This window comes from Trifolium pratense, linkage group LG2, assembly GCF_020283565.1.
Source record: "Trifolium pratense cultivar HEN17-A07 linkage group LG2, ARS_RC_1.1, whole genome shotgun sequence".
NCBI classification, from domain to species: domain Eukaryota; kingdom Viridiplantae; phylum Streptophyta; class Magnoliopsida; order Fabales; family Fabaceae; genus Trifolium; species Trifolium pratense.
In genome coordinates this window covers 6597394-6620152 of record NC_060060.1, presented here as the reverse complement: position 1 = coordinate 6620152, position 22759 = coordinate 6597394, and the positions used below count along the sequence as shown (strand labels likewise).

Sequence of the window (22759 nt, the reverse complement as noted above, 5' to 3'; positions counted from 1 at the left end):
ATATTCATAATCAAATTTCTAATTTTTTTTATTAAAAAATATACATGAGACCATTATTTGTAACTTATACATCAAAAATTGGATACTTTATTCATTTAATAAGTTTGATAAGAAATAACACAATAAAAACACTTATATTTTAACAATATTATATAAAAAAATTTAAATATTTTATTCTAAATAAATTTTTACCTTAATATATTGACAAATTTAAATATTGAATAAAAGTCAATAGACTCATGTGAATGTACGAGTCTTTTAACTAGTTTTTTTATAAAAAATAATAAAAGAAAATTTAGAACTACATTTAATTTCTTGTGAGACGTGTGCATGTCAGCATGAAATTTCGAACTACATTTAATTTTTTTGTTTTTTTTTTGTTGACAAAATTTAATTGTTTAGCTGTCTTGTTTCCTTTTGCCTTCTTGCATAATCAATATATTGTGTTGTGCCATTCATTTGAGTAGAGATCAATTCTCGTCTTATATATTTAGTATATTTTGAGATATGTTCCTTTCCTATTGCCTGGCTTTATTTAGTTAGAAAAATATCTACCTTATCATTCCAATGGGGCCATTTGATGCACAATATGTGGTTAAGAAACTAAAAAATTAATTCATTGAATCTTATACGAAACACGAACACTCTTCGGATTAGAAGTGTTTCGATGCCCGGCAAGTTACCGACATTTATTATTACATTGAATTGTGTCATTTTCTCATATTATTATCAGTGTCGGCATGTCTGTGTAGTGTCTGATATCCGTGTCCATGCATCTGTATAAAGGTCAAGCCCACAAACATCTAAATCATATATCCAACGTAACTAAGGCATATTTTGATTTACAATGGATTTGTTTGGTTCTATAATAATAGTTTGTGCACTCTTTTTCTTCCTATGCGTCGTCATCTTCCAAATACATAGAAGACGATTTTGTAGATACCCCATCTTGAAAGATTATCCTTTTCTAGGCATGTTACCTCCCCTTCTTTGGAACTTGTGGCATATTCATGATTTCCTAACTGAGGAATTGAAAAAACAACAAAGGAGCACTGGTGAGTTCACGGGACCTTGGTTTACCAAAATGAACTATTTGGTCACTAGTGACCCCATCAATGTGCATCACATAATGAGCAAGTGTTTTGCAAATTATGTTAAGGGTCAAGAGTTTCATGAGATTTTTGAAGCCTTTGGAGATGGAATATTCAATGCCGATTCGGAGACATGGAAATACAATAGGTCACTTTTTCACTCTATTTTCAAACAGAGAGATTTTGAATTGTTTCAAGAGAAAATTATTCGAAATAAGTTGGAGAGAAGCTTGATTCCTATATTGGATCATGTTCAACAAAAAGGGTCACAGGTGGATCTACAAGACGTCTTCAACCGTTTCACATTCGATAACATTTGTTCTGTGGTTCTCGGATGTGATCCTAATTGTCTTTCGATTGATTTCCCTGATGTCACGTGTGAGAAGGCTTTTGACCAAATTGAAGAATGCATATTCTATAGACATGCTATTCCAAGAGGTGTTTGGATATTGCAAAAAATTCTTCAAGTTGGTCAAGAGAAAAAAATGACCAAAGCATCCAAAGAATTTGATGAATTTATATATGCAAACATAGAGTCCAAAAGAGAGGAGCTAAGAAAAGGTATAAAGAATGATGAAATGGGAGACTTATTAACAACTTTTATGAAAAAAGAGAAGGAGTCACAAGTTATAGTACATGATGACAAGTTTCTAAGGGATGCCGCATTCAATCTCTTTGTAGCCGGGAGAGATACTATAACTTCGGCACTTACATGGTTATTTTATCTTGTGGCTACACACCCTTTAGTAGAAACCAAGATTCTTGAAGAGATTAAAGAAAATTTTGGGAGCATTAACAATATTGAAAAGAAGTTAGGGGTTGATGATTTGAAAAAGTTAGTTTATCTTCAAGGTGCTATATGTGAGGCTATAAGGCTTTTTCCTCCTATACCCTTTGAGAGAAAGCAGGCAATTAAAGGTGATATACTTCCTAGTGGTCACATTGTTAATCCTAATACAATTATATTATTTTCTTTGTATTCAATGGGTAGAGTTGAAGAGACATGGGGAAAAGATTGCTTGGAGTTCAAGCCACAGAGATGGATATCCGAGAGAGGATACATTGTTCATAATCCATCTTATAAGTTCTTTAGTTTTAATGCCGGACCTAGGACTTGTTTGGGAAAGGACTTGTCCTTTATTCAAATTAAGATGATAGCAATTTCTATTTTGTGCAAGTATCGTGTCCTATTGGTGGAAGATCATGTTCCTTTATTAAGCCATTCAATTGTACTTCTTATGAAGAATGGTTTCAAGGTTAGGATAACAAAGAGAGAAATTTGATAGAAGAGATCAATTTCACCTATATAAACTAATATGTCTTGTGTTTGTGTGTATTTATTAATGTATGATTTTTATTTTATAATATATTAATGCATGTATGATGTTATTAGAATTGTGTTTGGGTTGTAATTGTAATAGTAGTACTAATATCTAAGGAGTAATTGTAGTATTTTCTTGCATTTTTAATAATGTATGGGAATGAATAATTCATTCTCAAGAGAATAATGTATAATAAATTAGTTAGAACTATATTGAAGTGAACTCACTTAGTTTGGCTTGAAACTACATGTGCTCCATTCAAAGTCTCGGATTTAATTATTTCTGATGTCAATTTTGTGGATTCGTCTATACAGAGTAAAAAAAAATATGGCTTTAAATTGAATCCCTGCAAATGAACATGGTAGAATTGATCCCCTCATATTAGTTGGTCATTGGCCAGAATTTTAAAAAATAAAAATAAAAGAATTATATTAAAGTGTCTACGTATTGACACTCTACACCAAACATTTGTTATTCTCAAAGGTTTGATATTCATAATTAGAAAATAATTGGTTGGGGGCCATGTCCACGGTTTTCTACAATTATAGGAGTTATCAATTATTTACAATTTTGTTTGCATGCATCTTTTTGGCCCAAAAATATGAAAAACAATAAACAACAATATACTTCACGGTTTTTTTTTTTTTTTTGAAAATACAAAAAATCAATATACTTCACGGCTAAGAACATGAATTTCCACTCAAAATCGACAATTACTCCCACCAAGGCTCGCCAGCCAAAATCGATTTTTTGGCATCACTCAAAATACATATACAAAATTATATTATCATATTATTATTATTACACTACTAGAAATCTGTTGTTTTCCTACGGATTGTCCTGCGGAATTTGACTAAAAATTCACAGTAAACATGTTTCCTGCGGAATTACTTGCGGATTAAGGTTCCCAGCTAAAACCTTCGTGGGTAATTGTTTTCTGCGGTTTTTGGAATCTTCAGGAAACTTTCCTGCAGAATTTGCTGCCAGAAATAAAACAAAATCCGCAGCAAACTTTCCTACCAACAATCCGCAGGTAAGTCTGCAGTAATACCCGCCGAAAATTCCGCAGGAAATATATTTCGTGTAAATATAGTTCAGTTAATTTTTTTTCTTTACAACGGAGTAGAGGATCGAACTCAGGACCTCATGCATATTACTCAATCCTTCATCACTAAATCAAACCTAGTGACTTTAGTTCAGTTAATAGTTACCAAAGATATTATTAAAAGACCAAGAATATAATTCTCCATATTTAAATCGTATGAATCTAACCATTGTACGAATATGTCAGTATTTTACAACTATGTCAAAAATGGATAGGATTTGAGTACTATTCTATTGCCCAATAATGTGGCAATAATAGATTAAGGATCTGTGGTTGTGGCTAGCATTGGGGGAGTTATCTATTTAATGATAAGAGTGTCAAGTTTTTTTTTGTATGTAGTGATGTTTTGTATTGCTAGCCTAGCAGTATGGCTTTGTTTTGGATCATGTCCTATTGGAGAACCTGTTTGGAGGCTAGCTAGCGGATTAATGGTTTCTTAACTCATTTACTATTCAAAGATTCATTCTAAGGTGAGGTGGTCATTAATTAGAAAATGGGTCATGTTAAACAGTGTATCCAGTACACTTGTTAAGTATATCAAAAATAGAAATAAAATATAAAGTTAATGTTGATAAAAATAACTTTTTACACTTTCAATGCATTGAATGCACGAGTTTTAAGATAAAATTTCATATTTATTTGCTTACCAGTACATCGAATGCACTACTAACATTTTCATTAGAAAATTATAGTATTTCATTGACATTTTGGTTATATTGGTGTTTGGAATTTTGTGTTTTTTTTTTTTTGACGTTGGTTATATTTGTGTTGTTTTAGATAATAAAAATACTTGTTATTATTACTTTAATAGTATCTTAAATTACCTGAGTAAATTAAATTACACTATTTTTTTATATTAAAATATACACTATTCTCTATTGAAAAATAAAAATAGAGTAAATTATCCTTCAATTTTTTAAGTGATGTTTGAATTACAATCATCATCTTTAATAATTCTTTTATGGGAAATCTACTAACTTTAAGGAAAAAATTGTCAAAAATAATTAAATTTAAATATCTTTTTTAGTATTTTAATGATTCAGAATATAAAACTTATTTTTAAATAGCCATATTATGCTGTTTTAGTAATTTTTCTAATATTTTAGTGTTGTTTCAAATTTTATAATAAGAATTCAAACTATTTGTGCCTTAGATTTTCATCGTTATATTATTTGCGAAGTTTAATTAATATTTAGGTCCTTCGATACTTGTTGAGCATGAGAAATTAAACTGTTCATCGTATTCAAGAATCCTCTGATTTGCTTCTTCATAAACAATAGCGTGACGATTGCGTAGGCTATGAGCTCGTTCTAATTCTTCTGCAGCGATTCTAACTTCCTCTTCGAGTTTTCTCTCCAGCAGCGGGGATGGCTTTGACATGCAACATGGAGAAATTCTTTCACCAAGTTGAAGAATTATGTATTTTCCTAAGTAAATTAGGTCGATGATTAAAACAACCACCCACCAGATAATGGTGCCTTTGAAAATGGTTGTATCGATCATGTAGATCATCATGTTTGAGATTCCAAGAATTGGACTCAACAATCCAACGTGCTCAATAGCCGCGTCATCTTTACTATTGGGATAATTATAGAAGAATATGTTATTTATAATAGTATATGTTAATAATTATAGAAGTAACAATTATTTACATTTTTTATAATGTTTTATAGGTTTAATTACATTTTAGGTTCCTTATCTTTATTTTAATTTTCAGGTTGGTCCCTTAAGTTTGGTCTCAGTGATGTTCCATATCATTTTCTTTTAATTAAAAAAAAAAAACAAAATTAAAACATAAGGGACCAACTTGAACCTAAAATTTGACGGGAGGGACTGACTAATGCAACATAAGAAAATATAAGGAAACCAACTTGAAACTTTTAAAAGATAAGGGATCAACTTGAAACCTAAAATAAAATAAGGGACCAAAAGTGTAATTAAGTCTTTTTTATAATAGTATATTCTCTCTGTTCTTTTTTATAAGCAAAAATTCATGGTTGAATAATTAATTATCTGTTCTATATTATAGACTAAGTACATCAATTATCCAATGATCCTAAAAGAGATCTTTTGTTTATAGGTGGCATGGGGACGGATGAACAAATGGAGTACGTTAAGAGTTAGACAGATAATAATTTTTAGTATTAGTGTGTTTCCAATAATGTCTCTTATTTTTATACACGTGTGTGAAAAAAAAAATATAACAATACAAAATGAATAGGTGAAAAAAACAAGTGAGAATCAAAACAAATAAGTAATTATATATTTTGCAACATTTTATGCAATTAACATTTCTGATAGTTGAGCTATCATTCGTGGATATTTAAATATATTTGTGGATATTTAAATATAATAAATTATTTGATAAATAATAATATATAGATAAACATTTTCAAAATAAAAAATACATAATATATAATAGGGTTTCATAAAAATAAAATAAAACAAAATTTTGAATTTTTTTTGGGCAAGTCAATCACTTTGTATTTCAATTATATATAGTATTCAATTTCACATTACATGAATGATTCAAAGAGTCATATTCAATTAGTTTTAGAAAATGAGAGATATTATTTTTTATGAGATAAATATTAATGAATATATAGTTGTTGTGTTATTTATTATTGAAATGTATGACTATAGTCATATTTAAATAAGGCAAATGCTAAATAGTGCCCCAGGGGCACTTGTTAAGGATTCAAATTTAAAAAGTTTTACTTGAAAATAGTGTAGTCAATACAACAAAAGTCTATATTTTGATGTTTTCCATGCACAACTTTTATTTTATTTCTTCTTTTGGTTCCTTAACTAGTGCCCCGGGGGCACCGGTTAGCAAAACCCTTTAAATAATAAGAATGAGAGAAAATCAAATAAGTTAACTACAATGTAACACTGAAAACGAATTCAAAAACACAAAGTATTTTGTGAAGCCAATCTTTTTCTTTCTTAATTTCGACGTAAGCGGATAATTTCTCTACACTGAAAAAGAAACTCAAGATTAAGAGATAATGGAATGACATCATCAAGAGGCCATGCGAGATACCAATTGAAACGAGATATCTATATTTACTTTAATATGATAGGAGTGTGAAGTATTTTGTATGGAGTGATGTATGTTTGTATTGCTAGCCTAGCAGTATGGCTTTGTTTTGGAGGTAGTAGATAATTTTGATACGTCAAATTGGTCCTATTGTACGTCAAATGGGATCCACTTTTCCAATTATGATACTGAAATATGTTCCCATTTTTCAAAGGTCAAAATTGATTGCCCTATTGCATGATATTCAATTCAAGTCCTTGATAGATGTTGTGCAATAATTTATTATGTGGTTATTTTTAGCCAAATATGATAATTCATTCTCTAGACTCTTTGTGACTTAATAGTAATATAAGAGTCGGTGATTATTAAAGAGATTGTTTTATTGAGTTAAAAGTTGACAAGGGACCTTCAAGAAGCTCAAGACAACAAGAGAGTATAATTACTAGAAGCAAAACTAGTAGATTCCAAATGGGGATGGAAGAAAAAATTGCTTACTTTATTGAGCTTAAAACATGTTGAAGATTCCGATGAAGACGAATTATTTTAAGTATTGTTTGTGTCTGATTAGAAATCTTAATGAAAGTGTAATATATTTGTTGAAACATAGGTTATATTTTTATCATTAATATCTGCTCCATTAAACTGCCTAATTTAATTTGGAAATCAGTTCTGATTTCATGTGATTATAGTCTCGTCTCGATCACAGTTGTGTGTTTAACATATTATTATAGTTTCATACTTGTGTGAGGTAGAAAATTCCCTAGCAAAGTTCTTGGTTGAATTACCGTGAATCATTCATCTCCATGTCCATCTTTAATCTTCTTTTTTTTTAAAAAGTTTTCAATTCTTTTCTTGGTTCTTCATTGTATGATGATTTTTGAAGAAAATTAAAAAATTGATTTCAATCATGAAAAAAAATCCTTTAATTTTTACCTTTATTTTAGTTCACATAACAAATCTTCCTGATAATAGTGGTTAGGAGACATGTTTCGTTGACACAAATGACCATGGCGATGCATGCAAATAAAAAAAAATTCCCATCTTTGTATCTAGATGAATAGGTGGACTCACACGTGAGAGAAAAATTGTTGTGTAAGCGAGTTATAAAATCTCATATTGGATGACAAAGTGCATGTTGAGCAAAATATTAATGTGAGGATCATAAGCTCAATGTCTTCAAATTTTGGATTAAGACGTGACATCTCTTTATACGGGAATTAAATTATGTGCAGTGTGATTGCATGCGGTCAACACATATGTAATCGGATGGTCTAAATTTCAAGATCATATTTTAATTGCTTTTAAACATAAAATTTGAGTAAGATTGTCTGTAGTGTAGTCACATCTCTTTAACTACATACGATTTGAATCCATTTATATGGTTGTTATTGACTCAATGAAAAAAATCTCCGAAATCTCCGAACTCTTCTCATGATCCAACAAAATAGACCGTAATTTTATTTATTTTTGGTACATGACCTAAAAGTTTATAAAATTGATAATGGAAGAAATGAAAAAGGTACAAAATGGAGAGGATTGGAGTAAAGATTCTCTTATTTTTTATCCTTCTATTATTTTCATTAGAAAATATAAATGCAATAATATGTAATTTGATGGGTTCAACTATTTTCTACGTTTTTTTGTCGTAATTTCAGGGAAGGGATGCTTGAAATTTTAAGACCATATGGAGAGATTCAATAAGAAATGACAGAATATATTTAATTTTATTTATTTTAAATGAAATATGATTTTGTTGCGTGTATAATAAATAAATAAATAAATAAAATAATGATATATATGGATATTAGGGGTAAATGATGTGAAAAAATTGGTTGACATGTCATTGCTTAGTTAGTGGACCTAATTGTCGACAAACGGAAGTTTAACTTAAGAACTCCTAATTGAAAAATTTAAAATTGTTTATGGACCTAATTACACATTCTTTTAGTTTAGGGATCTATTTAAAATTTTCTAAATAGTTTAGAGATCTATAGATTAATTAAACCTATTATAAATAAAAGAAAATATTATTAAGGGAGGGAAGTGTACATTTTAGCATTAGAAAAAAGAAGAATGTAATTCAAATGCCTCTTAGATGCGGAGAATTTTTTTTTCTAAAAATATCTATTTTGCATTAGAGGGTCAAAAGATACAAACTATATACTAGCTGGTTAAGAAAATTACAAAACTATTACAAATTAATGTCATCACATTTTATCCATGCATATATATCTTACGATGGATGAGGAGTTTCTAAGTAATTCATGAGGGGAAAAGAGCAATCAACATTTTTTCCATCCTAATAAAAAAATTTGGTCCATTTCAAGGCCTCGTGTCTTTTGAGCCCAATACCAAAAAACAACCGTAGCTTCTCTCCCGGCCCCATGTTTCTTTTAAATTTCCAAAAATTTCATTATGCCTGTAAACAAATTCGGAATGTAGAAATCGAAATTTTTTCGAAGTTTTTCAAGTGCAAATTCAGGAAAAGTTCGGAAAACAGAACCAAAGGTGTTTTTCAATGCAAAAAAATTTCGAGAAATAGAAACCGTTTTTTTTTTTTGGTAGATAAAACCGAAGTTTTTATTAAAGGGTAAAAAAGAAATTCCAGAAGGAAAAAAAATATAGGGGCCGGACGAAAAGCTATAAAAAAACTGATATGTTTTGGTTTGATTTCACCATTCTCTACAAAATTTCTCTCCATTTTATTGCTATTTCCTCCTCCAGCCTTGAAATATTGGTCTCTATTGATTGTTTTTGCAATTATTGGTGATACTTGGATATACGAAAGAGTGATTTTAAATAATGTCTTTTTTTAAGAAAATAAAAATGGAAACAAAAACAAAGATTTTAAGTAGAAAGAATTCTTTTTTAAAATGAAAAACAAAAGAAAGGGTGGGGGACATAAACCAAACCCACCAAAACAAGATTAGCGAAAACGAAAATTAGGCAAACCAACTCTATCTCTAAAGAAACTTTCTCTAGAGCAACTTGGTAATTGGTCCCACCAGACTAACACTACAAGAAAACATGTTTTTACTGACCAAACTTATTGAGGGCTAAAAGCCCTCAGTAATGCATTTGTGCAATATTGAAGGTCCCAGGCCGTCATAATGTAGTCTTGGAGAACGGAATTTAATTAAAAATGAACTATTAAGAATTACTGACGGTCCTGGGCCGTCAGTAAAGCAATTGGTATTGCAGACGGTCCCAGGCCGTCAGTATGTTGCTAGCCGTTAACCATTTCTGACGGTCCTGGGCCGTCAGTAAAGCATGTTAATTATGACGGTCCCAGGCCGTCAGTATGTACATAACCGTTGTGTGATTATGACGGTCCTGGGCCGTCTGTAATTGGGCAATTTTGAATTTTAAACTTTAACGGTCAATAAAACTACTCCTATATATTACTACTCCTTCACTTCATTTTTTCATTTCCATTCTCTCTCTAAATTTTCTCTAACTTCTCTCTTAAATTTTCTCTAATTTCATACTTTCAACTTTTTTTTTTTGACGAAATACTTTCAACTTAATCTCCAATTTCTCTAATTTTCTCTCTTAAGTGGTAAGTGTTTGTGTTTTACTTTTACGAATTTAAAATTTTTGTTTTGTTATTTAAATGTATATGTTCTAATATTTGTTGTTTACCATTATTAATAGTAAGTCTTATTCTCGTGAGGAGCGGAGTTCGTGGGCTAGGTGCGCGCCAAGTAAGAATCTACTCGGCACCCAAGTAAGTAACGTAATTTTAATCTATATAGTGATAGTTTTTTTTTATCATATACTTAGTAATATTTATATTTATAAACAGTATATTTATATTATTTTTTAAAAAAACGAAATTTTTTTAAAAAAAATTTATAAAAGAAATTTTTTAACAGTTTGTGTATTTTAAAAAAAGTGATGTAATTTTCATATTTCCATCTAAAAAGTGGTAAGTGTTTGTGTTTTACTTTTAAAGTTAAAATTTTTACTTTGTTATTTAAATGTATGTGTTCTAATATTTTTGTTTATTTCGAAAACAGAATTATTTTTTTTAAATAAGTATTTTTTTTTTCAAAAAAACAGTATATTTATATTATTTTTTAAAAAAACGAAATTTTTTTAAAAAAAATTTATAAAAGAAATTTTTTAACAGTTTGTGTATTTTTAAAAAAGTGATGTAATTTTCATATCTCCATCTAAACAGTGGTAAGTGTTTGTGTTTTACTTTTAAAGTTAAAATTTTTACTTTGTTATTTAAATGTATATGTTCTAATAATTTGTTATTTACAATTTTTATTAGCAAATTCTCGTGGTCATCGGAGGTCGTGGGTTAGGAGCGGAGTTTGTGGTTAGGAGCGCGCGCCAAGTAAGACTCTACCCGGCACCCAAGTAAGTAATATATGTAATTTTAATTTATAATATTTAGTGATAGTTTTATTTTTACCGTACACTTAGAAATAGTTACTAGCATTTTATTATTACTATGTATTTAAAAAAAGAAAAACAATTATATTTTAAAAAATTATAATATATATGTTAAAAAGTCGGTAGTTTTGTCAACTAAAAAACTTAGTATTTTTTAGATTTAATAAACCATAAACTTTAAAAATAAAATGTTAAAAGTTTATATGTTATTGTTGAGTAGACATATATATATGTCCAAAATACTTTTGAAAAATAAAGTAATAAATTTAATACATATATCGATCTAATTATATATTAATTAAACTATACAGATATGGATTTTAGCAATCGTAATTGGATGTACGATAGACATAATCCTGGAAAGAGGGGCCGGGTTAAAGAGGAATTTAAAATAGGGGTCGAAATGTTTATCAATACAGTAAAATATAATGACATTGTGATACGTGAAGGGGGAATTAGATGTCCGTGTGTACTTTGTCGATGTACAAGAATACAGAGCGAAGATGAAATTAGGTCTCATTTATATAAAAAGGGATTCCAACCTAATTATTGGGTTTGGTCAAGTCATGGCGAAGGATGTTCCACGACTGTTCCCGTGAATCAAAATCGTGCTTCAAGCAGTGTTTTTCAGCCCGTTGTTGTTCCCCAATATTATCATCAGCATTATGATCCGTTTAATGAGATGGACAATATGATAACTAATGCCCTTGGGTTTAATACGCCGATTTATGTGCCAAATGATGTCGACGACCCTGCTGATGATGAATATGACGCTGATGTTAACGTCGAGAGACCAAATGAGGAAGCCCAGCGATTTTTTGATCTTTTGAAAGAGACAAATACACCGTTGTGTGAAGGCTCTCGAGACTCAAAGTTAACGGTGTGTATTAGACTTTTGGGTATCAAGTCTGAATGTCTTGTTTCAGAATACACCATGGACTTGATAACAAAACTGATGTTGGATATAACAATAGACCGTCCTCTTGATTTGCCAAAAAATTATTACGAAGCAAGACAATTGGTTGCAAAGTTAGGACTCGGAGCGAAGAGAATTGACTGTTGTGTTAACGGGTGTATGTTGTACTATAGCAACGAATTTGGTGTAGATGACGGTGCATTACTTGAATGTAAATTTTGTCAAGAACCAAGATATCGTGTAACAAGAAATTCACGGTCAGTCAGAAGGAAGCCAATCCCAAGAAAGGCGATGTTCTATTTACCCATAATACCAAGGTTGCAAAGGTTGTATGCATCGATGCAAACAGCCAGTAAAATGACATGGCATCGTGAAAACTATGAAAGGAGAAAAATGTCAGGTGAGTTGCGACATCCTTCTGATGGAATGGCTTGGAAGCATTTTGATCAAGTTTATCCTGAATTTGCTTCGGAGCCACGGAATGTCCGACTTGGGTTATGCTCAGATGGATTTACACCATATACTCAAGTATCAGCCACTCCATATTCATGTTGGCCTGTTCTGGTTACCCCGTACAATCTTCCTCCTGATATGTGCATGTCAAAACCTTACATGTTTTTAGCCGCTGTAATACCAGGCCCATCTAGTCCAAGCTAATGGTGATGTTGATGAAGAGGACGTCGAAGCTAATGGTGATGATGAAGGCAGTGATGATGAAGATGTATCAGATTGGGATGACAATTAATTTTATAATATAGTTATCCGCGTTGTAATAATATTAATCGTTGTACTTGAATATTTGTTTTTGGTTGCATTTGTTTATCGTTTAATGATGATGAATTATAAAACAATATATGTCATGTATTTCTTAATTAATTATATATATATTTGTCATGTATTTCTTAATTATATATATATTTGTCATGTATTTCTTAATTATATATATATTTGTCATGTATTTCTTAATTATATAAATATATTTATCATATATTTTTTTATTATAGATGAATCCAGATGAAGAAAATTTTGATGATGACAATGTCGATGATGACATTGATGATATTCCACCAGCACCGGGTGTCGGACGCGGACGCGGACGCGCTCCACGTAGACGTGCTTTACCCCGCCGCGTTGTTCGGAATCGATGGTTGGAGGGTATGCCCAAGTCTCGAACCGTAGACGGTGTGGAAGAGGAGTACGACTCCTACGACGACGATGATGACCACGAGGACGAGGAAATAGCCGATATTGCACTTTTAGCTCCTCAAAATGAATTGTTGATTGACCGGCATGGTAGACCCATCATCATGCCATATACCGCCACAGAGTAAGTTAATTATTATTAAGAATTTGTGTTTAATAAATTAATTGGATATATATGATAATTATTCTTAACTAATATATATATATTGTGCAGTTTGCAACCCCAAAATCCGGCGAATAAGGCAATCAATAATGCATTGAAATCCAAATTCCAGGCTCCATATCTCAACTGGACGGAGGTCAGGGCAGATGAGCGTGGATATCAACAATTTTGGAATGGCTTCAGGGTACGTTTTTATTTATAATTACTTTTTTATCCAATCAATTTTGTTACTAAACATATATTTACTAATTTATTAACAATTTTTCTTTATTTTTCGTAGTCGCAAGTAACTTGGCTGAATCACCACACAGCGGCTATTGAGCGTATATTCAACAAAAAAGCCACCAAGCGTCTGTCGACCTTACTTTTTGAAGCGCGGAAAAAGATTAAAAAGGATCCTTCAAAACCACCACTTTGGCTCGTTGGCAATTCATACCCTATGCTCTGCCGCAGATGGGAAGAGGAAGAGTATATTGCAAAGTGTATAAAGAACAAAGCCAACAGAAATACTGATGAAGCCAATCGTGCGTGCGTACACTCTGGAGGGTCTAAATCTGCCGGAACGCTTCGTCTTGAGTTCATCCAACAATTTGGTCGTCCACCCACCTTTATGGAGATGAATGACATGATGCACCGGTATGCAGATTCCGGTGAGTGGACGGGGGCAAGGGCGCAAGAAGTGTCGGTAAGTATTTAATTATATATATTATTTATTATTTATTTCGTATAACATTATTTTTTAAACATTATATAATTATATCTAAACATTATAATTAATTAATTATAATTTTTTTTTAATTTATTGTAGAGGTTGACGCAAATTTGGGTTGAAGAATATAATGCAAGCCAACTACGACTACCACCTCATAGGCGAGATAATGAGGATGTTCGTCGAAACAAGATGTCGTTGGCTTTTGTTAAGAATGCTGGTGGTGCGACTCGAGGTCGCAAATTCGCTGCTGGGTGTACATCTTCTCTATATGCAAGTGACCCAACTGGTTTGAGAGATGTCACTTACACATCTTCATCTTCATCGAGTACAGGACGCTCTCGTCCAACTCAAAGAGAGGAAACCGATGATGAGTATGAAGCGCGAATGAGGGCCACGTATAGAGAAGAATTCCGCGATGAGTTCGAAGCATCATTTGATGACCGGGTGGACGTACGGGTCCAACATATATTGCAGGAATTCTTTGCACAGCAGAGGGCGCCGGCGCCGGCGGGGGGGGGGGGGTTGGATCATCATCTCAGGCTTCGGCACGACAAAATCAAAATGCCGGTGAACAAGAATATCGACCGGATTTGAGTAGCATGGTTAATTTGAATCAGCTGCCGGAGTACCGAGAGGGTGATCCAGTACTGAGTATGAGCATAGAGGATATGAGTCAGATGCTTAATGAACCAGTTCATTTACAATTTTTTGATCCTACTGGGCAAACAAGTGGAAGCAGTAGTGGCGGAAGCGGTAGAAATAATCAACAAACTGCTTTCACCGAATACCAGAGATCATTAAATCCACAACAAGACTTCATAATCCCACATGAAAACCCAAATCAACCCCAAGGCAACTTCTTCCCAAATCAAGCCCCAATTAACTTCGTTCATAGGCCTGTGGCACGACCTCCTTCGCGAACGTCACTCCCCGGAGTCATAATACACGAGGAAGGTAGAGGCCGAGGCCGAGGCCGAGGAAGGTCGCGTCAGCCAACAGACACTGGCAAGGGGAAGCGACCACTATATCAGCCGCCTGACCAACGTTGATGTGTAATTTTAATAATCTGTTGTTGATTATTATTTGTTTAATTGTTTTCTTTTTGTAATGACAATATTATCATTATATTTAATTATGCTTATGTTAAGTATTTTTATTATGCTTTTTATTAAATTTTAATTTTAATATTTTTTAATTATTTATTATGCAGTATATTTTTTATTTTAAAAAATTAATATTAATTTTTTTTAAAAAAATTAATAATTTAATTATTTAAAAATCAAATACTGATTTTTAAATAATTAAATTATTTAAAAATCAAATACTGATTTTTAAATAATTAATATTTTTTAATTATTTATTATGCAGTATATTTTTTTTAAAAAAAAATTAATAATTTAATTATTTAAAAATCACTGATTTTTAAATAATTAAATTATTAATTTTTTTTTAATCAATAAACATTACTGACGGCTCCAGGCCGTCACAAATGTATGTGATACTGACGGTCCTGGGCCGTCACAAATGACAGGCGTTTTGAATTGACAGGTTAGCATTATTGACGGCTCCAGGCCGTCAGTAACGTTATTGACGGTCCTGGGCCGTCAGTAACCATTACTGGCGAGCTAATTACTGAGGGCCTTAGGCCGTCAGTAATGCATGCATTTTAGACGAAATTTGTGCATTACTGAGGGCCAAAGGCCCTCAGTAAATGCATGTTTTCTTGTAGTGTAACCCATCAACAAAAAAACCCGCATTAGCTAATCTATCGGCACAAGTATTTCCTTCTCTATAAATATGAGAAAATCTAAAACGGAAATTTCTAACGATATGGAGACAATTTTTCCATTTAATTTTCAGCTTCCAAGGAATCACATTCACATTAGTAAAAGCTTAAACTAAGAGGATAGAGTCACAAGTATTACCCAATACTTATTTATATACTATGATTATTAAAAAAAAAAACAAGGAAAATTTAAATTAAAGACTTGAGTGATTTATAATGTAAAATGGTTTGGAAACTAATTAGATTTTATACTTTTTTGAAGTGCAAATTTTGTTTTTATTCTACTCTAGATTATGCAAGGTCGTCTCATTAACATGAAATAAACTTGAATTCTATTTCAAATTTAGACATTTCTTTCTTTTTCATGACATGATTATGAAATTAATTAAGTTTCCAATTTTTTTTAAGCAACATGCATGTTAGAAGAGTGATCAACATTAATGACCAATAAGGCTGAGAGGAGTCCGTAGCATGAATATTTTTATTATATATTATGAATGTGTAAGTGTGTCATACATATTAAATTAGGATAAAAGATGTTTACCGTAAATACTTTTATATTGAGTTTTGATTTTCGTCCATATACTTTAAAATTACTCATTTTAATTTCCTGTTAATTTTTAGTTTTGATTTTAGTCTCAAATGTTAGGTTAATTAACTGTTGACTAACGGAAGTCCACGTGGCGCTGACACGTTGGATTCTTTTGACATATGGTATCCTACGTGGACTGTCACGTTATATATATTTAAAATAAAATAAAATAAAAAATTGGTCAAGAATAAAAAATGTTTGTTTTATTTAAAATAAAAAATGAAATGATTTAATCATTATTTTTACTGTCATTTTTGTATTTTACATGAAGGGATTATACATCTTCGTTCAGAATAGACAGTTTACTCTTCACCCTTGCCACCGCCGTCGCCGTTCGTTCCTCTCTCGGTCTTTTCTTCGCCAGGGTGATTCCGGTGGGTGAGAGAGATCGTCGGCGATTTCGGTAGTATTTTAGAAACGGTGGCGGCCAAATTTTTCTTCACCTCTTATTCGATTATGTTTCTGCCTCTTTTTGTTTTGCTTTTTTTTTTTTTTTAATGAAAGTGGTAGTGATGTTGTGGTTTTTGTGGTATTGATGGTTGTTGGGGAGGATTTGAAGTTTTGAGGTTGTTATTGTGTTTTAATGGTGAAAAATAGTGATGGTGTTATATGCTACTGTGGGAAGATGATTATGGTGGTTGAATTTTGAAGGTTGAAGGTTAAAGATGGTGGTGGTGCTTAACTCTCAGTATGTTTCTACATCTTTGATACTGATTTTCTAGTTATGAGTTTTGATGGAAAATGGTGGTGATGGTTTGATGTTAAAAGAAACGTTTGTTATTCTTGACCATAATTTTTTATTAAAATAGTTTATTAATTTTTTTTTATAAAAATTATGACGTGGCAGTCCACGTAAGAAGTCATGTGTAAGCGCCACGTGGAATTTCGTTAGTCAACAGTTAATTGACCTAATATTTGGGACTAAAATCAAAACTAAAAATTAATTTGGGACTAAAAAGTTCCTCTAAAATTTTCTGTTTCTAAAAATATTCCATACTATTAAGTTTGTTTGACAGAAGCTTATGTGGCATGCTGACGTGTCTATTTTTTATGATTGAGCTTTGATTAGTGGCATACACGTGACATTTACTTATAGTAATGGATTAAAAAAATTGAAAAAAAACATTCACCAAAAGAAAAAATGAAAAAAAAAAATATATATTATATATTAAATTCAGAAAATTAACAAAAAGGGAAGATTGGAAGAAGGAATACGACACATGTTGTCTTCTTCCATTACCAAACTCTAAATCTCCAAATTCATAAAAATATCAAAAACCTTAATCCCAAAATTGTTTTCTTTCCTTACACGGAGACCTAAACTTTTCGTATGAAATTAATACTAACAAGTTCATATTATTCATATATGAATAAGTTGTCGTTGATAAAATTACAATCATAACTATCGTACACAACACTACAATCTTACAATGACGAATAATTTTGCAACATAACTAATTTCACACTATACAATATTTACTCTACAATAAAAGAAATCGCGGCAACGCCATGACCTGTGCTTTACGCACAGGTATTATAGTAGTTTCAATTACTACCTCCGTCCATAATTACAAGACTCTGTTTGACAAAAATGTATTATTCATTTATCTTGTTTTGACCGTATTTGTTTTAAATAATATATAAATGTAAATATTAGCATATAAGATCTTATTCAATTTGTTTTGATGACTATTTTCAAAATATTAAATTTTTATAATTTTTACTAATAGACAATTAAAAATATTAGTGATCAAAATTATGCATCAGTGTACGTGCAGTGATCAAACAGAGTCTTATAATTAAAGTTTCAACAATTTCATTACAATTCCATTAAGATTCCTAATTAAAAATAAACAATACTTAAAACAATTTGTCACGTTTCTCCAACATATTTCAAACTCAATAAAGTTGCAACTAATTCATCTTCATTTCGAGTCTCTTAGTTTTACTTTTAGTAATTACACCCTCTTGTTGTCTTTCGACTCAAGGAAACGAACCTTTTAATAACCACGAACTTTTTTATCACCTTTGGATTGCAAAAAGAGTCTAAAGATTAAATAATCTTTTTCTAAATATACATATGAATAATATGTTGAAAGGCATATAATCTAATTAAAAAATGAATAATATGTTGAAAGGCATATAAATAATTATATGTTAGCAAAACCTTAAGCTGTTAAATTTATTTGTCTTCTTATTTATATTTATATGCCTTTCAACATTATTTTTTAATTAGACGTTGAAATTCTAACTTACACTTACTTTTTTCATCCTTAATTATAAGTAAAAATCAACTTTTTAAATTTATTATTGAATAATTAATGTATCTGAATTATATTATAAATCAGATAGATCAATTATTTAATGGAGGGGTACCGTGCAACATATATCTCAGTGAGTGACAGTGTAATAATTAAAGACTTGAATATCATGGGACAGGACAATGAATTTTGAATCTCCTTAAAAAATGGTGTGACATTAATGAAAAATTGAATCCCATTTGACGTACTACTACATGATTATTGCTTGCTTAGGTGTTTGGTCCCATTTATCATTTATTTATATTGAACTGTATCAGCTTCGTCCTTTGTCGGATTCTGGGATTTTGATTGGTTTTTACTTTTTACTATGGGTAAACTCGTGCGTTGCACGAGTTCGATTAAAATAGATAATTAAAATATTTTTATAAATGAAAAATAATAGTTGTGGTAATAATTAAGTATAACCAAACATAGTTAAATATATAATAATTTAAAATATGATTATATTTAATATTAGTATATGTATAAATTTTTTAAAAAATATTAGATTTTTTTATTGATTTATATCGTAGTTTTGTTTATATTATTTTAATGTAATAGATCTTTGATAATATCTTATAAGTTTGAAGGGATGCATTATATTCTATTTTAATGGTGTAGTCGTATGAGATTTTATCTTTCTTTATATGAGTTGCAATTGTATAGTCACATATCACTCTGCGTTTTATTCTTGATGTATCCTTTATTTTATTTTTTCAATAAGAGTTGGAGGAATGCATACATACATGCTTTTTTTTTATCACATAATCTCGTTTTTTGAAAATTACGTATAAAATAGAATAAACGCTACTGCATATAGTTTTTCTACTTACTTCTCTCTCTCTCTTTTTTTTTAAGTCTCTTCTCACATATTCATTTGGTGGAAGGCTAATTGCAAAAAGAAAAAAAAAACTACTAAAGTAAAATAAATGGAAAAATTAAATCTAAAAAATGTGGCTCATATTAAAAAAAATTCACATTATGTTTAATATGAATCTCTTAAAAATTATCTATTACAAAGTAACTATAAAGTTAGTAGGTACTACATATTAAAGCTCTTAACGACAGTGTTTCATGTTGACAATAGATACATAGTCAATACCTTTAAAAGAAACAATAGAATGAGATCATAACGTATAAGAATATTATATTGCAAATTAAAATTTTAAGTAAATTATATTTTCAACACATTAAGAGTCAAACATAATTAATATAAAAAAATGAAGAGAAATAATACATTATCTTTTCTATATATTACCTCCGAAAAAATTTCTCTAACGATGATATCTAAGATGCACAAGCACAGTCATGCTTTAGAGCTGCTTAATGAATCCTATTAGTACTCTAGAGCTGCCAGAGTTGAAGTCCGTCATCATACAACTATCTTACAATATTGGTCGAAACTTATCATCACTAACTTATGCAAGTTTACTGCAGTTTCTATAAGCTCTTATGCGAGATTAATTAACTTTTTTACCCAAACACTCAAAGTAAGTGTGAACAATATATAGTATGAATAAATTGTATAGAAGTGTGATCTATACATGTCTATATTTTTAATTATTGTCGTGATATCTTCTAAAATACTTAATACAATCGTTTTGAGATTTTCTTTCACATTCTTATCAACTTGAAATGCCAAAGAATAATCAGTATGTTTAGTAGAAAAAGAAACAAAGTTAAGAGCCATTGTTTTTAAAAAAATTATATAGGGTTCAAAATAACAATGCATGCTTAAGGGAAGATATATGAACACAAAGTAGTAACTCACGATAGTAGTGACACTGACAGTCAAAGGTATGATATCACTGCAAAAATTACACGAATGAGTTTCTTGCCATCAATATACAAATTGACGTGTTGCTAAATAAAAAATATGTGTTTTTTTTTTAACATTACATATACAAAACTCTTAGTTTAAGTATAGCTAAATTACTTACGTATAAACTGACGTGTTGCTAAATCATCACAATTCACATCCCCAAGATCTGTTCCATTGTTATCTTTGAACAATTTGAACCTTAACAAAGTAAGAAAAATGGACATGGATATTAAAAATAGAATAAGCTTTAAACTTGAAAACACACCAAATAAAACCTACAATATGAATAGTTGAATACCCAAACATGTATGACTCTTCTTGCAAAAGTCTCAATATATATATGATAAAATCTCCATGCTAGCTAGTATCTATATATATTTACTATGTCTATGGTTTCTTAATTTTATGAACGTATATGTTTATTATTGGAATTCTTTGAGTCACATAGCATAATAACCTCTCTAATTATATTTATTGACCTTATGTATTCTTTTCATAAGGTGTGGGTAGATTGATTTTCCGTATTCTTTTTCATTAAGTTGATGTCATTAGCGATATTTATTACCTTTTAATATAATGTATTAGTTTTTTTAGATTTAATTTAATAAATTAAAAGAGATAATATTAAGATTTTAACAAAGATTGAAAACATTTTCTTGGAGTGCCACATCATCACAATGAAGGCCTAGGAGCAATTCAACCTTCCTTTTACGAGTAAAAGATAGTGTATACGATGAAATATAATATAAACATACTACAGAGAAAATATAGTGATCAATGAAACAATATAAATATGTGTAGGAATTGAAAAATGATGTTAAATGGTGATTTTTTATTTTGGTACAAAGGGTGATTTTTAAACAAAGGTATAAAGGGTGATATGAGAGTTGGGTCTAACGTCTTAATTAGCTTACAAACCGACTTATAACATGAGAATTGTTTCTTACTTATAAATTTATGTTTAGACCAATTTATACCGATGTGAGATTTTTTAACATATTCTCTCACGTCCAGCACTAGGGGTGCTCGCGGTTCGGTTTGGATCGGTTTTGAGGCAAAAACTCATCCGACCAAAAATAAATTCATTTGCGGTTTGGTTCGGTTTTAGATGACAAATAAAAAAAATCTGATCCAATCCGATCCAATATTATGTGGTTTAATTTGGATTGGTTTTTGGATATCCAAATTATAAATTGTAATTTTTTTTTAATAAATATAAATATTATAAAAAACACTACAAAATAATAGTTTGACATTTTTGACAAAATAAATATTAAGTTTGATGTAAAATATAGGTGGATTCTAGGATGAGGGTTCAATTAAGTCCCTCACCGGTGTACCACTTAAATATATGTATGCGGTTTGGTTCGGTTTGGATCGGTTTTAAGAAATCAATCCGAAATCCGATCCGATCCCGCAGTTTTCACAAAAGAATATCCAAACACATCCAAAAAACTTCGGTTTTTTGCGGTTTTCGATTTTTTTGGATCGGTTATCGATTTTTATTTGGATTGGTTTGGATTTGAGCACCCCTATCCAGCACTATATATTGGACTTAGTGTGTGGGTATAAATGGTGGTGACCGAATGGATCTTGGAGAGACTCTGATATCTTCTTAGATTATTCAGAGTTCAAACTTCGACATATGTATATAAAATGTGATATTCATACCAACTGAGTTAAGGTTACAAGACTATTACCCCTTATATTGTTATTATTTTACAATAATTTTTTGTAATTAATTTTTAACTTAAATGTAGTTTTTCCCCTCCAAATTTTTCAATTGTTTGGTTTTGGTTCCTCAAATTTTAATTGCTCGATTTTAACCTCCAATATTTTATAATTGTTCGATTTTGACCCCTCAAATTTTAATTGCTCGATTTTAAAAATCAAACAAATATGAAACTTAAAGGTCAATTACTAGGTCGCAATGGTTTTTTTTTTTGATAAGCAAAAAAATGAATTATAAGGAGTACAAGGGGTACTCAACCCTTACAATTCAGAATAGATCACTTTAGATGCGTTGAAAACAATCTAAAGGATTATTACGCCATTCAGAAAAAACTAAATTAACATTGTTCCATGTTCGGCCTATAAACCAAAACCAAGAAAAATAAACAATTTGCTCCACTAAAGATGATATGTTGACACAGTCTCCTCTAAAAATAATGTTATTACGCGTGCGCCAAATACTCCATGTCGTCGCCAGCCAAATTATATGACGAATTCGCTTGCTATGGTTGCCTTTTTCTAATTCACCAAACAAAGTGAAATGGCTTGTGACGTCCTCAAAAGAAATCACA

At 30.6% G+C, this 22759-nt stretch overlaps 2 protein-coding genes and 1 long non-coding RNA gene across 3 annotated transcripts; all 3 read left to right on the top strand.

The window, feature by feature from the left end:
• Positions 1–478: 478 nt before the first annotated feature.
• LOC123906656 (alkane hydroxylase MAH1-like) lies at positions 479–2656 on the top strand. Its single transcript, XM_045956611.1, has one exon. The coding sequence runs from the start codon at positions 848–850 to the stop codon at positions 2372–2374; it is 1527 nt and encodes a 508-aa protein (XP_045812567.1). The 5' UTR covers positions 479–847; the 3' UTR covers positions 2375–2656.
• Positions 2657–10079: 7423 nt separating this feature from the next.
• Positions 10080–10877, top strand: LOC123906655. The gene is made up of 3 exons (XR_006808957.1): positions 10080–10117; positions 10213–10285; positions 10838–10877. It is a non-coding gene; the product is annotated as an uncharacterized LOC123906655 (long non-coding RNA).
• On the top strand, positions 10873–14552 carry LOC123906654. The gene is made up of 5 exons (XM_045956609.1): positions 10873–10926; positions 12883–13205; positions 13296–13428; positions 13525–13929; positions 14053–14552. The coding sequence occupies exons 2-5, from the start codon at positions 12883–12885 to the stop codon at positions 14548–14550; spliced, it is 1359 nt and encodes a 452-aa protein (XP_045812565.1). The 5' UTR covers positions 10873–10926; the 3' UTR covers positions 14551–14552.
• Positions 14553–22759: the final 8207 nt, after the last annotated feature.